Below are 14675 nucleotides of genomic sequence, written 5' to 3' on the forward strand. Positions count from 1 at the left end.
ATGCAAAGTACTGTAATGCTAAGTACCTTTGCAGTGGAAAAAATGCCTTAACCAGGTCTTGCTCATGCACACGTAGTGAATCCATTATCACAACATCTAATACTATAACATCACCATTCACTGTCTTTTTGGTGAAATCTACCGCGATGGCTCCCCAATGGGACTTATTTGCGTTGACGGGCAATATCACCAACTCGTAGTTCCACCAATTGCGTGATGCTCGTGGTACATCTGGGAGGACACTGATGTCATCACACCAAAAACTCTGTAACTGTTGGCTTACAAAAGTGCTGGGACAAATAAATGCATTTTCTTTTCTTTCAACACTCGAAAGCAAGAGCTTATGGCTCCCTGATCATCTCCTGAAGCACCTGCTAATTTATTCTGGATTTGATTATGGCTCGTTAATCAGTGGAGACAAAGACATTCCATTCCATTCAGAAGGGCCTTCTTCCACACACACACACACACACACACACACACACACACACACACACACACACACACACACACACACACACACACACACACACACACACACACACACACACACACACACACACACACACACACACACACACACACACACACTTATACACTGCTCAAAGAAATGTTTTCATGAACTGTACAGTACATACTGCTAACAAAAACTGCTCAAAGGAATTAAGGGATCAAAGTGTTCCCTTTATTTTTTTGAGCAGTGTAGGCCTATATATATATATATATATATATATATATATATATATATATATATATATATATATATATATACATACACACACTTGAAATATATTAGTCATCTTTTGTTTTAAGAAACATATATATGTGCCCTAATTACTAATACCACATCACTAAGTAATGTTTTTCTTTATAATTTAACATTTTTACTTTGAAATGTAGTGACATTTAGTGAAAATGACCATTTCCATTTTAATGTGCTTAATTCACACACACACACACACACACACACACACACACACACACACACACACACACACACACATATATATATTATTTACTCTTTACCCAATGCTGCAAAGTTTGCCTAAAAAAAACCCTTACTTTACAACCTTCTAATCAGCTGTGACCTGCTCAAATCCCCTGCTCATTATAATCACAGACACGATACCGGCAGCATAATTAGAAATAACAGATTTTTTGTATATACATTTCAACAAAACATTTTAACATACTGTACAACAAGATCATTGATGCACTAACCTAACAATCAAATATTCACAACCTCTGTAGAAAATATAGGTTTAGTGTGTGGACTACAGTGGCTGGATTCAGACAAAACTGTTTTTTAACAACTGTAGTTGTTGCATTGACACACACACACACACACACACACACACACACACACACACACACACACACACACACACACATATACATATACATATACATATACATATACATATACATATACGTATACGTATATATATATATATACATATATATTATATTCAATGGTATTTGGGCTTTGTGCTCTAAAGAAATTGAGGGGAAAAAACACCATGCCATGACACACACACACACACACACACACACACACACACACACACACACACACACACACACACACACACACACACACACACACACACACACACACACACACACACACAGTATTGTATTGTTAAATATGTTTATAAACCCCCCACATGTTACACCTGTACAAGCTACTATTATTATTTATAGAAAGGGGATTGCCATCTTTGGCATTCCAATTTAAATCTGAAACCTGTTTACAGTCTAATCACAGTGGTTAAACATGGGTGTATGGAAAATGTGCTAAGTGCCCATTGAATGTGGATCAAAGGCCAATTTCAATAACGACCTGTTAGGGCGTAGGCTAATTCTTATAAATACATCCATCAATGCAGTGGTGGAAAAAGTACTAAAATGTTTTACTTAAGTAAAAGTATCAATACTGCAATGTAGAAATACTCTGCAAAAGTAAAAGTCCTGAATTCTAAATGTAATTAAGTAAAAGTACTGGTATCAAAATGTAATTAAATATACAAATATTTGCTTGTAGATCGGCTATTTTCAAATTGCCAAAGTTTAAATAGGGCTGAAGTGGTCTTGTATAAATATAAAAATCTTTTGCTTGTAGATCGGCTATTTTCAAATTTCCAAAGTTTAAATAGGGCTGAAGTGGTCTTGTAATTATAATCAAAAATATACAAAGTAACAAGTAACTAGTATAATATCTGCCTCTGAAATGTAGTGGAGTAGTACTTAGTTACTTTCCACCACTGTATACGTGTATTTTTCAAAATGCATAGTACAGTAATTGATTACATGTACTTAGTTACTTTCCACCACTGTATAAATGTCTTTTTCGAAATGCATGTATGTCTTTCATAAAACATTAAATGCGATGCTCTTACTTTGAAGGCAACCGGAAACCTTATATTTGCTAGCTCAGAAACCGGATGTGTTATATTTGCTACCGGAACGGAGCTCAAGATCGCGGCGCGTCGCCTCGCCGTCCTGTCGTGAGCTTGTAGATCCGCTATTTTCGGCGCGCGACACCGCCGCGCGACTCTCCGCGTCCCCCCAACGCCACGGAGGGGGGGAGAGCCGACAATCTATTAACGGGGGTGTTCTGAGACTGCTGGGAGTCTCATGATAACACAGGGAATACCACCACTTGTTCCATGGGGAAGCAGCAAGGGATTACCCGACGTCCACACAGTGTGTGTGCGTGTGTGTGTGTGTGTGTGTGTGTGTGTGTGTGTGTGTGTGCGCGCGCGTGCGCGTGCGTGCGTGCGTGCGTGACACACACACACACACACACACACACACACACACACACACACACACACACACACACACACGCACACAATAATATGCTTTTGTTTATAAGGCTAACCAAACCAAAAGTGTTCGCTTGTTTTTTTTTTACTAGAGACTGAAGCCCGGAAATTAAGTAAATAATATTAAAAAATAAACATTAAATGAATTATTGCTAATGCCATATGAAGCAGGGAATTACAGTAACACAGCTCATTAAATGCTTTTGTCGTTATGCAGAGGGCGTAAAATGGGGGTTGAGAGACTGTACTCACCCTACTGTTCAACCCTGCTCATTTTATTTCTCTTTTTAGGCTACTGTCTGTCTCTTCTGATTGGGGGAGAAGGGTTGCAAAAACAACAACAAATATTGCTGTGCTTCTCTAACAAGGCACTACATTTATTTAGGCAAAGTGGTCTATTTGATTACTGTAACATATTTTTACAAACCCACTAAGACAGTTTTGCAACTGTTTGTCACACCTGACCTTCGGCCCACTGGCTATTAACCTTTCTGATGGTTGAGAGAAAACACATGTAGAGTCACAGTATCCACTTCCAGTCACTTGCCAAGTAGGTTGTTGCTTATTTGTCAAACACAACAAATACAACAGTGAAATTTGATACTGATCCCTGTGATGTAACCTCAGGGGAACGCCATTCTGTCAGCATATCCATCTGGATATGCTTAGACAGACTGATCATGGATGTCCTTTGGACATTGAAAACACATTTTCAAGGTAGACACACTTGTTTTCTTCACTAGTGTAAGGTCAGTGAAGTTGAGTCACTTGGTATTTTTGTAGTGCCAAAGCACCCAGGCTTATCCAGAATCACTATTCAGTGTAAATACAAACGTTGGTCAAGTAGTTTATCATGTATTGTGTTGCTGTTTTGTGTGGCCTACATTGTCACCATGGCTCAGTTCTAAAGAGAGGAGGCGGAAACACTTATGTGTGCACACCAAGGCAACTTGGAGGGGCATTCAGTACTGCCCTTATGGGGTTGTGAGGCAGGAAAGTGCCCTGCCTGGTATTTCTTTGCTGTACCCCATGGGTACTTATTTGACTGACTGTGGTATGTTCATTTAACTGGCAACCCCTTTCACACACACAAATAAAAATATAAAAGAAATGGGGAGAGGATGAAGAGGAAAAACATATTCTTCTCACTCTTCACACTCCTACCTACCTAACTGCATTGTTTTGTTTTTCTTTTTTGTCCTGTGTACATATTATTTGTTGATGCTTCTGTGTCTGAATTACCTTGTTTTAACCATGTTCAGCACTTTGGTCGGCTTTGGGCTGTTGTAAATGTGCTATACAAATAAAGTTTGATTTGATTTGATTTGACTTGACTTTTGCACTAACACCCCAGTGACAAATTACAGGAAAACTTGCAAAGGCAAATCTTAAGGCAAAGATATTGTATTAACTGTGAACAGTCTGGAATAAAATCAATATTGGTTTCTTATCATGATCATTTTTTTTGTGAAACACTGAATGGAGTTGCCTGTATTTGCCCTTTAATGTGAACAAAATGTGAACATAAGGAAGTGGGTGGTTATTCATAAAATATCTCAAATAAGAAGTTTCAATCTGAGTAACATTCACAGTAAGCTTTATGAGTCATCCTTGATCATTATAATAATGAGGTGCTTATTTAGAACCACCTGTTTGTATTCACTCATTGGAGCCTCCCTTTTACAATAACCAAGTGTAATAAGAAACAGATGGAGAAACAACAGCAAAATGTTTGCAAAAGAGGAAGAAGTTGCATAAAACCAAATTCCATTGCCTTGCTAATGTGTGAGTGCTGCATTTAAACCTGACATGACTGACTGTGCTTATGGTGACATCTACCATTGCTTTAAAGTTTAAAGCAACAGTAGATGTCACCAGAAGCACAATCATTGTTTAACACATAAGGAAAATGATACAGTCAACACACCGCAAAACACACATATTAAAGAATACATATATATAGAAATTATAAATAAAAACATTTCAAATATTTGAAGTCAAATGACAGCCTCAGTATCAGAGGGCAGATTTATTTTCACAAGATAAATATACCAAACAAAAGTACTGCAAAGTCTGTGCAACCTTAGAGTATAAATAACCCCTCCATGTTAAAATGAAAGAAAGGGTTAAGGGTGAAGTTGATCATAGGCATAGACCTGCCTCAACTAAATCAAGTGCTTTAAGTAAGCATCAATACAAAATACAAACCACAGTTCTATTTTCAGATAAAAGAGCACATTAGAGATCTAAGTAGGCTTCAGAAGCCCAAAGACACAATTCCTTTAATTTTATGCTTTCTTCTTTAAGTTTTCAAATGATCTGAAAACCATTAAGCCCTGCACATAAATCCTGGGACGACAAAGGTAAAGTAGAAGTAACAAAAATCCCTGCCAAATACAAAAAAGCTAAATTATACACATCTATGTTGAATCAATTGTCAGATACCCAAAATACATTTTGACTGGGTGTGGGGTTGGAGATAATCACAGACGTTCTAAGATGGCTTCTTTTCAGAGAAACCAACAAATTTAAAGGCAGAGATGTGGTCACTGGTAGGCCTTCACTTACTGTAATCACCACAAGCCAGCCAGACACCCAAAACTAAAAACTGATCAGCACCTATGAGCAACTTCACCCCTTTAGAGCAGTGTCTATCAACCTTTTTTGGCATAGCCAAAAAATCCCAGGGCACACCTAGATATACGGTATATATATATATATATAAAAAAAGCAAATGCAAACAAATATTTCTGTTTTTGCATTATTCAGACATGCAAACTTGTAGCTTTTCAGCTTCCACTAGCCGTTTTTAATCCAAATAGGGCAATAGTGTGACACCTGACCCGAAAAAAACAGCATGTTGTCACCCTTTTCACCTCGGGGCTGTTTGCATGCCTGATTATTATTATTGTTTAAAAAAATTAAATTTAATTATATTTTTTCAAACCTTCTTCAAACGGCGCGGCACACCTCAGCAGTAGCCCCGGCCCAAAATTGGGACGTTTGCCAGGGTTGATATACACTGCTTTAGAGAACATACGTATATATAATAATATACACCAATGATCATAATGGCAACCAGAGTTTTTTCAAATACTTCTGAACAGAAATCTTGACCAGAGGTGGCCTCTGGTAATAAAGACTGAGATGTTCAGAGAACCACTGAGAACCAACTGTTCAAAGCTCACAAATTAGCAGTCTGATGTGGAGAGCCTTGGATAAATAACAGACCTTGATAGACAACAGGATTACAAGTGGTTAAGACGGAAATGACAAAGTGCAGGTTCCATTACCTTCTGATCATTCTCTACACTAGTGTCATTCAGGCACTGAGAGGGAAGCACCTATGCAAGCACATGCATCGCAAATAAGGCGTACAATGCTCAAAGCAAAAATGAAGAACACAGGCATGGGATATAATCAATAGAGCTGGACAAAAAAATAAAGATGAGAATGAAAATATATAATTTGAAAGTTGAAATCAGAAAACTATCGAGGATTGTCCTTTGTCTCTTGTCATCAAGAAGCCTTCAGGTGTTAGGATGAAGAAAAAAGAAGAAAAACAGGCAATTGCTTGTGTCTCTCTCTCATTACCGATTCCTGTGGTTAGTGTTATCAACATGCCATCATGCCTTAGCTCCCAATACAAGTAATCATATTAGCATATATCAGCATATGAGTACATACCCCTTTCCCCATCTACTGCATATGATTTCTGTAGAATTAGCATGGGCTTCACAGAATTTCCATGCGCAGTATGGAACCACCTCAATCATATGTCACAATCTGCATCATGTCTGACAGCAGGTTGAAAACACAAGAGTCTGACAAACATAAAATAAAACCCATACATCTTCAACCCACCCTACAACCATTAAGTGTCAGGGAGAGACAGACTCCCTTATATCAATATTTCTACTTATTAAAACTCTTTTGCCATTGTACATTATGTAAAATGTTTTTTTCTTTTTCTTTACAAAGGAAAGAACACATCCAGATGTGTGTGACAAGGGCTTGAGATAGAGAAACCATGAGAAGATTTTCAGAGGTGGTGGGAGGACGTGTGTGTGTGTCTGTGTGTGTGTGTGTGTGTGTGTGTGTGTGTGTGTGTGTGTGTGTGTGTGTGTGTGTGTGTGTGTGTGTGTGTGTGTGTGAGAGAGTGAGTGAGTGACAGGAAATGATACAGCAAATAAGTGAGGGGAAGGTGAATGAGAGAAAACCCAAAAAAGAAAACATGTGTGAAAGTAAAACAAAAAAACAAGAGAGGAGAGAGAACAGACAGGGTGGTAAAGTCTTCTCACGTGTTGCCTCTAGCGTATGAAGTGTGTATTTATAGCCCAGGGGATGGTAATCAATAGGTTCATTAACTCCTCAAGGTAGGAATAGTTCAATAGAAACACACACACAAACACACAGCGCCTGTCGGTGTCTTTACAATTTGTCTGTCTCAAAGCATCTGTTGCAAGCTCGCCACACATCCTTCAACCGGTCTTCAGTTCCGTAAAGCGGCCAACCTGCATGACAATAAAAAATGCGTAGCATTGAAAAACAAGACTTCACACAAACTTGGCTATCCATCTATCAATCCATCATATACAGTATATTGTATTTGTCGCTGTCAGATGGAAACCTATGGTTTCCATCCAAAAGCATAACTTTTCAGGAAATGAAAAAAAAAAACAGATTCAATATAGTTATTATATAGTCAAAAGCTATTAATACTTTTTATTGGTTCAGTATTTATGAAACACACAGACAAGACACACAACCTCTTTCACTTTCAAAATGTTTACATTTGTTTTTACGCGACACTCACGGAGTAGGACATTAATTTACGAAAAATAAATTACATTTACATGACAGCAACAAAATACAGTGTGTGTGTGTGTGTGTGTGTACATACATACATATACACACACACACACACACACACACACACACACACACACACACACACACACACACACACACACACACATACATATATATACATACATATATACACACACACATATATAGTGCACTAAATGCACCATACATGTTAAATATTATACAAATATGGCTCCCTACCTTCGGGACAGCAGATCCTCCTTGTCTTGCTGGCGTGAGGACTCACCACCCAGTGAGCTGGCTCCTGCAGGCAGCTGACTGAGCTGGTCCATCACCTCCAGACCACCCTCCTCTGCTATCTGGTGAATCAGATCATCCACTTGATCCTGGGGCGTGGTCAGCGTAGTGGCCGAGCTCATTGAATCCTCCATCACCTAGTGTTGAGAGAGACAGAGACGAGAATTGCCTGAGTTGATCATGAAATAGTAGAACGGTGGTGTCCAATAGGAGTCCACTAGAGTCTGTGCTGCTCCTGCGCAAGGGTCACCAACCTTTCTGAGGCTGAAGGCTCCCTGAACGGTAGAGAGTGATATGAAGGGCTACTTGTTTGATATAAATCGCCTTCGCCTGAATGATATACATTCGCTCAATTAACCTTTAAATTATTATTTAATAGTATATAGCCTAACAGGCTAATATAGAGTAAGAGTATAGCCTAATAGGATACTATTACGTTCACTAATTACTGATTCCTCACAATCATTATTAATAATGTTTTACCAAGTGATCATAGGAAAACATATATTTAAACATCCTAGTTTAATGATTATCTCAGCATAAATCTGTTTCAACATTTTAAAGTGATAACATTTAAACATGGTCTAGAAAAAAATACGCATACACAACCTGTATATAAAATTAGACACAAAGGGCAATTTCTATCTCTGCCACACCATTTAGGCTATTTTTAGAACGCACTCTACCGGTGACATGCTATTTATAGAACATGCGCAGGGGGTGCCTCATTGGCTCCCCGCAGACGACCAGGTGCTCACGAGCACCATGCTGGCTACCACTGCGCTAGAGGAAAAGCCTTGGAGTCACCAATATCAGTAGGGTTCATCCTTGAATCTTCCACTTAAGCTTATGAGATATGTTGAATCAAGGTGATATTTTGGCCTGAGGGTGGCGCTAGAGGATAAGTCATGGGGTCACTCCAATAGTGTTAATCTTCCAGGGAGCATGAAAGCGCTGACCAAGTTTAATGGCAATTTGCCATAGATTAATTATCTGGGGGCGGGGATTGTGTTTTCGGCCCTGTCGGTCCATTACGATTAGCTATGATAGGCATCTAAAGTTTGCGAGAGGGGCCCGTTTAGCAAAGGATGCCACAAATCATGGACGCAACATCCGATCTGGCCCAAATTTGAATCACACATCAAGGGGCCTTTAAACAACACCGAGCAATTTCACATACACACATTAGGGGGCTTCACAAATGCTAAAATGACATTTTTTGTTCCAGAGACTTGATTTTCCCACCCCCCACACCAAATTACGTACAAATGGTCCTTCACAAAGTTGTTCCATTTCTTACAAAAATGGCATATATAATGCACGCAACATCCAATCATACCCAAATTGGAATCGAATGTTGAGGGGCCTCTATACAGCGCACCTCCTAAAGCCGTTTCACTTCTGCCTATAGGGGTGCCACAAACACAAACCATCTGTCATAAAAACTCTTATTTCCCCCCGCAGCTTCCTCGTGTCCTGATGGCAGCACCCCACGACTGACACAGCCCTGGGTAAGCAAGGCCTGGTGGAGATCTGCTATCCGAGGAGCGCGCTTTTCTAGATAGATGATGAAATAATTTGTGTGCAAGTGGAATGTTTGGCCGATGGACGCCGCTAGATGAAAGGCCATGGGGTGCTGTTGAACCAAAACATCATCTGGGGTTCATGGAAGGTGCACAGAAAATTCCATGGCAATCCATCCAGTAGTTTTCGAGATATAGGTGTTAACAGACTGACAGACCGACACAGTCAACCTCAGAGCCCTGTGGCCAGTGGGGATAAAAATCTAAATAGAAAGCTGAAATTGGATTTCACCATGTGAAGACAGAAACAATTGTGCTGAAAGGGGAGCTTTGATGCTGTCTATAGGAAGAAAAAAAACCGAAATCTAATCGACACAAATTATCAAGCCTTTAAATCGATTTGTTTGTTCTATGGACAGGAACAACAATGTAAAAACCTCAATAGTCAGCAGGGAGTAGGGTAAATAAAGCAGCACATAGCCCCTGGCAGTTGACCACCCAAAGGTGATATAAAATGTGGTGACCTACAATTACAGTATATCCCTTGTACATATTTGTATTCATTCAATGTCTATTTTTTGCCCAGAGTGGTGCTAAACTCAATTCTGTTGTACTGGTACAATGACAACACATACTCTTATGCACAGACAAACACAATGACACTGATGGGGAGACAGTCCCCACTCACCGAAGTGTGGACATCGAGGTTCTGAACCTGCGTTTCAAATTTATCCATAACAGCAGAGACTTTCTGCAGGTCCATAGAGCCCAGAGCCTTGTCTAAGGCCTTTGTCACTTGTGTCATGTTCTTAGTCACCTGGAGAGGGGGAAAATTGAATAGTGAAACACAGAATGAATATTCCATTCAGATAGTAGAAAAAGTTTGAATTCACAGTGTTTGTCCTGAGTTCCTAACAACATTCTATGAAAGTGCAACAGTTTACATTCTGTTGGCCTCTCTAGGCAATAGTGTGGAATTGTAGGTGAGGACAGAGAGGAAGAGTTTCTTTTATCAAAGATGTAACGTGTATGCTTTTATGCATGCACTTGGGTTGCTGAGTCCCCCCCCATCCGTCCCTCCTCAACTCAGGTTCAGCCCATCTATCTTTCCACCACCAATGAAACTCCACCTCACCACCCAATTGGTCCTCCAATCACCTCCAGCCACTTCTAATAAAAAGCACCTGTTAGTGTCCCCTTTTCCCACCTTAATTTAGTATAACTATCTGTCAAGTCTGTTATATTCTGTCCATTTAAGCCATTATTGTTATTACACTAAAATACTAGGTAAGGTTTGGGGGATACCCTCTTATACTTCGACCACTTTAGTGGAGTATTTTCTGTTAAACACACTAGGCTTAGAGGTGAGTGCCACCCATTGTAACTTTTGTTTAATGCATTTGTTGTCCCTTTTTTTTTGCTTGCGCCACCAGTCTTTTCCCCTTTTCTTTGGTTTGGCTTTCCACCTTTTGTGTAGCTTCAGTGAGGGCCACAATGTAAATAAGCACAGATTCACTATGTCCATCAGTTATCTTTTCCAGTTAGTTTACTGGATATTCCCTTTCCCTCCTAGACTGGGATGTAACAAAAGAGAACATGTAATTCAGAGGGAATGGAAGGGATTATGTAATTGGATTATTTGAAAATGGGTCATGATCAAAATGATCTAGCTGATTCTCTATATGCCATTGTTGGTATGACATAGGCCTATAAAATATAAATGAGCATAGCAGATGTGCAGGACAGCGGCACAATCGCCATCTAAAAATAGTAATTTACCCCCTTCATGGTGACAGCAGTCTGAACTTTAGATGCCACTGCGTCAACACGAGACGCCATGCGCAGCCAATTAAGGCCCTCATTTTTCTTCCGGATGGCGTTCTCTGCATAAACTCTGGCAACTTCCACATTCTTTTGTTGGAGAGCCTGCAATGGGAAAAACAAACGGTGACCTTAGCATATCTTGTGTGTTTCTAAATGTGAATGATTTAGGGCAACCATGATGTCAAGTTAGGACTACTCTTTACCAACAAGCACTGTGAGGGAAGTAAATGTTTGTGGGTGTGTCACAAAATCGCTTGTAGCCCCGATGCAATATTTATTTATCAAAAATACAGAAGCCAACGTTTCTACAGGATAGTCTTCGTCAGGGTTTTGATTCTATCCTGTCAAAATATTGTGTGGAAAGTTTACACTTTGTCTTGAGGATAGCGATAGAGAAAAGGTCATGGGGTAACTAAAAAGGCTGCAGTGAGTATTAATACACTTAGCAAGTTTCATGGCAATCCTCCAATCGGATTCTGAGATAGTGTGCACGTGGAGATTTTGGCCTAGGGGTGGCACCAGTGGAAAGACCATAGGGGCATCAAAATTTGATCCAATGCTATCGAGCATGAAGATGCACACCAAATTCCATGGCAACAGTTGGTAGCTTCGAGATGTGTTGTTTGAGATTGCTAGCAGCAGGGCTACCAGAATGACATGGTATTTTTTTTCTTTAACACTTTAAAATGTTTTCATAGTGATACCAATAAATAAGAACTTTAAAGAATACTATGTTGGTTCCATTGATCCAAGCTGAAACACAATCGATTAATCATTAAAATAAACTCTGATTGCTCTGATTCGGCTGCCGTGTTCGGCTGCGAACGCTTAATTTTTTCAAGTGGTCCCTGATCCAGAAAAGTGTGGGGACCACTGTTCTACATTTCATATTTACTGAAATTATTGTTTGCTTATTATTTCTCATTTCACCAAGTTTAAGAACATGTTGATTTCATTTTGTATGCATATTTTATATACAATTTTAGCTGCCACACAGTGACGAGCAAAACTATTGTAATGGTAAAGAAACAGCCTGGAAGCCAGAAGTTCAATTCCTGGCTCTGTGTTGGGAGTGTCCTTGAGCAAGACCCTGAGTCCCTAACTGCTCCTGATGAGCAGTTTGGTGCCTTGCAATCTTTTGTAACCTTTTTAATTCATGTCTGCTTAATGTCTGAAATCTTAACCTGGCTCTTATTTGTTGAGAAAAGTGCAAAATAATATTACAGTCTACTCTAGAGTCTAATCTAGACAGATGATACAACCTTCACCCCCCCCCCCACATTAAAATACATTTAAAATGTAAATATATATATATAGTAAGTGAATTCAAACATTCACATTCAACAGACATATCTACCCAGTGAAACAAGAAGGGATGGGCTACTTTATCACCCCTTTGCTACATAAGTGAAGTCATTCAACTTTCTATTCTATACTGATAAACAAATCAGCTGGAAACGCAATTTCACTGCAGCACATTCATTCTCAATAATCATAGTTCCATATGAAACAATAAGCTTTCTAGACCCAATGTCAGGAAAGCAAGGTATCATAAAGTAAACAGTAACTAGTGGGCTCCTTGTTCAATAATAAACGTTGACTGCCATCTGCTGGCTAACGCCTGCCACTTCTAACCCTGACACCTGGGTGCTAGCAGAACATACTATTTATAGATCTGGACTTCTGGAGATCTTTTAAGTACAAATTGTCATATCTATCTTTGGGTTATAACATTTGATTTTGAACTGTCTGATTATTAAAAATAAGTCAAGTCTGCTTAGGTCCTAAAGAATAGATGAATGACTCAATGGCAAAATACAGCCACACCCAAATGCCTCAGCAACTATGTGATTTGGCATAGGGCGGACACCAAACACCAAGTCACAATAGTAACAAAAACCAAAAGGTAAGATGCGCGCACACAAAAGAAGTACCTAAGACGAAGAAGACTTTTATAGAAAGAGTTTAGCGTGTCATCTATGGGCTTTGGATGTAACAGTTTTACATGTGGTGGTCCAGAAAAATACATTTAGTTTAACATGCTGAGAACATCCTGACAACCAACCACAGAACGCCCATTGGCTTCTGTTACAGCTTAATTAATTGTACATCACACAATGGAATATAAATGGAGTTTCACTCACCTTCTTGACTTTGGCCTGTTCTTTCTCTGAATCCTTCTCTGCCTTTTTGGCAAGCTTCTCCAGCTGCTTAGCTGTAAACTGAGATGCACAAACTCAATTAAAACAAATTAAAAAAAAGATGGTTTATATGACTATCAAACTTTAGATCAGCCAGACTGTTTCTCAGAAATGTACCTTCAACTGGAAGAGCGTTTCTGTGGAGAGGGAGAGAAAAGGAATTAGGAACCGAGATTTTCCATCATTCTGTAACCTCACTAATTCTGTTCCCTAATGTATTTGATGTCCCTATGCTAAATATTTAGCCTACATATTAATGTCTACATAACTGGTTCTCAATGTGGGATCCAGGGACCCCATCATGTGTCCTTGGATGGGTTCCAGGAGGAACCCTGCTAAACTGATAGGAACCAATTGGACTTTTACGAGTCTAAAAGAGTGTACAAATGGACCCATTAAAGGTCACTCTCAAGAGTTAAATCAATAGATTAGGGTCCCAATAGAGGAATATATATACAATCGAATCAAATGGGGGTCCGTGGCCTAAAGCATACTAAACTGGGAGTCCTTTAAATACAAAGTTGACAATCACTGGTCTACATTATGCCAATATTAAACACAACAAAAACATGCCAAAGTAGGCCATGCTTGTCTGACAGAAGGGTGCACCTCGCTTGTGGAAAGAACTTGCATGCTGGTGTCAAGGCTCTTCTTTGGCCAGCTCGAGTAAAACAGGTTAGAAAGTAACATGAAATCCCAAGGCAATCAGAGAGGTAGTGATTGACCGTATAACACAACACAAACAGCCACGAAATCAACGAGTACCTCTACTAAATCTGTTCACGTTCAAGACAAGTAAGATGTAGCTGAACGTTAGCTAACTAGCTGTCACGCTAGTCTGATAGCTCGAAAACAAAGGCGAACAGTAGAAGATTGACACTTCGGAGGTAATCCCATACATACCATCCATGTCGAGGTGTTGCTAAATTTCGAGCGATCACAGAATTAGGTAATTCACTTCGACAGCAAACAGTTATTGATCTGTTATTTTGATTCCTGTATCCGACTCTACACTTCCTGGTTCAGCGGCGGTCACGTGGTTAGGGGTGGAGCCAGAGCGAGTCCCTGGGTGGAGCCGAACACAACGAGGCAGCCCCGCCCACCCCAATGAAAACATAACATAGGCTACTGCACAGTGCGTTGGCCAACCATGCCTGAACACCATGCATATT

General features: G+C 39.6%; 1 protein-coding gene across 1 annotated transcript; it reads right to left on the minus strand.

Annotated features, from left to right (window-relative positions):
• Positions 1–4824: 4824 nt before the first annotated feature.
• chmp1a (charged multivesicular body protein 1A) lies at positions 4825–14548 on the minus strand. Its single transcript, XM_080437155.1, has 7 exons — positions 14407–14548; positions 13621–13640; positions 13447–13524; positions 11258–11404; positions 10167–10295; positions 7899–8092; positions 4825–7342 (listed from the first exon to the last, which is right to left on the minus strand). Exons 1-7 carry the CDS (start codon positions 14411–14413, stop codon positions 7321–7323), a joined length of 597 nt encoding a protein of 198 aa, XP_080293281.1. The 5' UTR covers positions 14414–14548; the 3' UTR covers positions 4825–7320.
• Between the last annotated feature and the right edge of the window lie 127 nt (positions 14549–14675).

Source organism: Gymnoscopelus braueri, assembly GCF_963280865.1.
Source record: "Gymnoscopelus braueri genome assembly, chromosome: 9".
NCBI lineage: Eukaryota > Metazoa > Chordata > Actinopteri > Myctophiformes > Myctophidae > Gymnoscopelus > Gymnoscopelus braueri.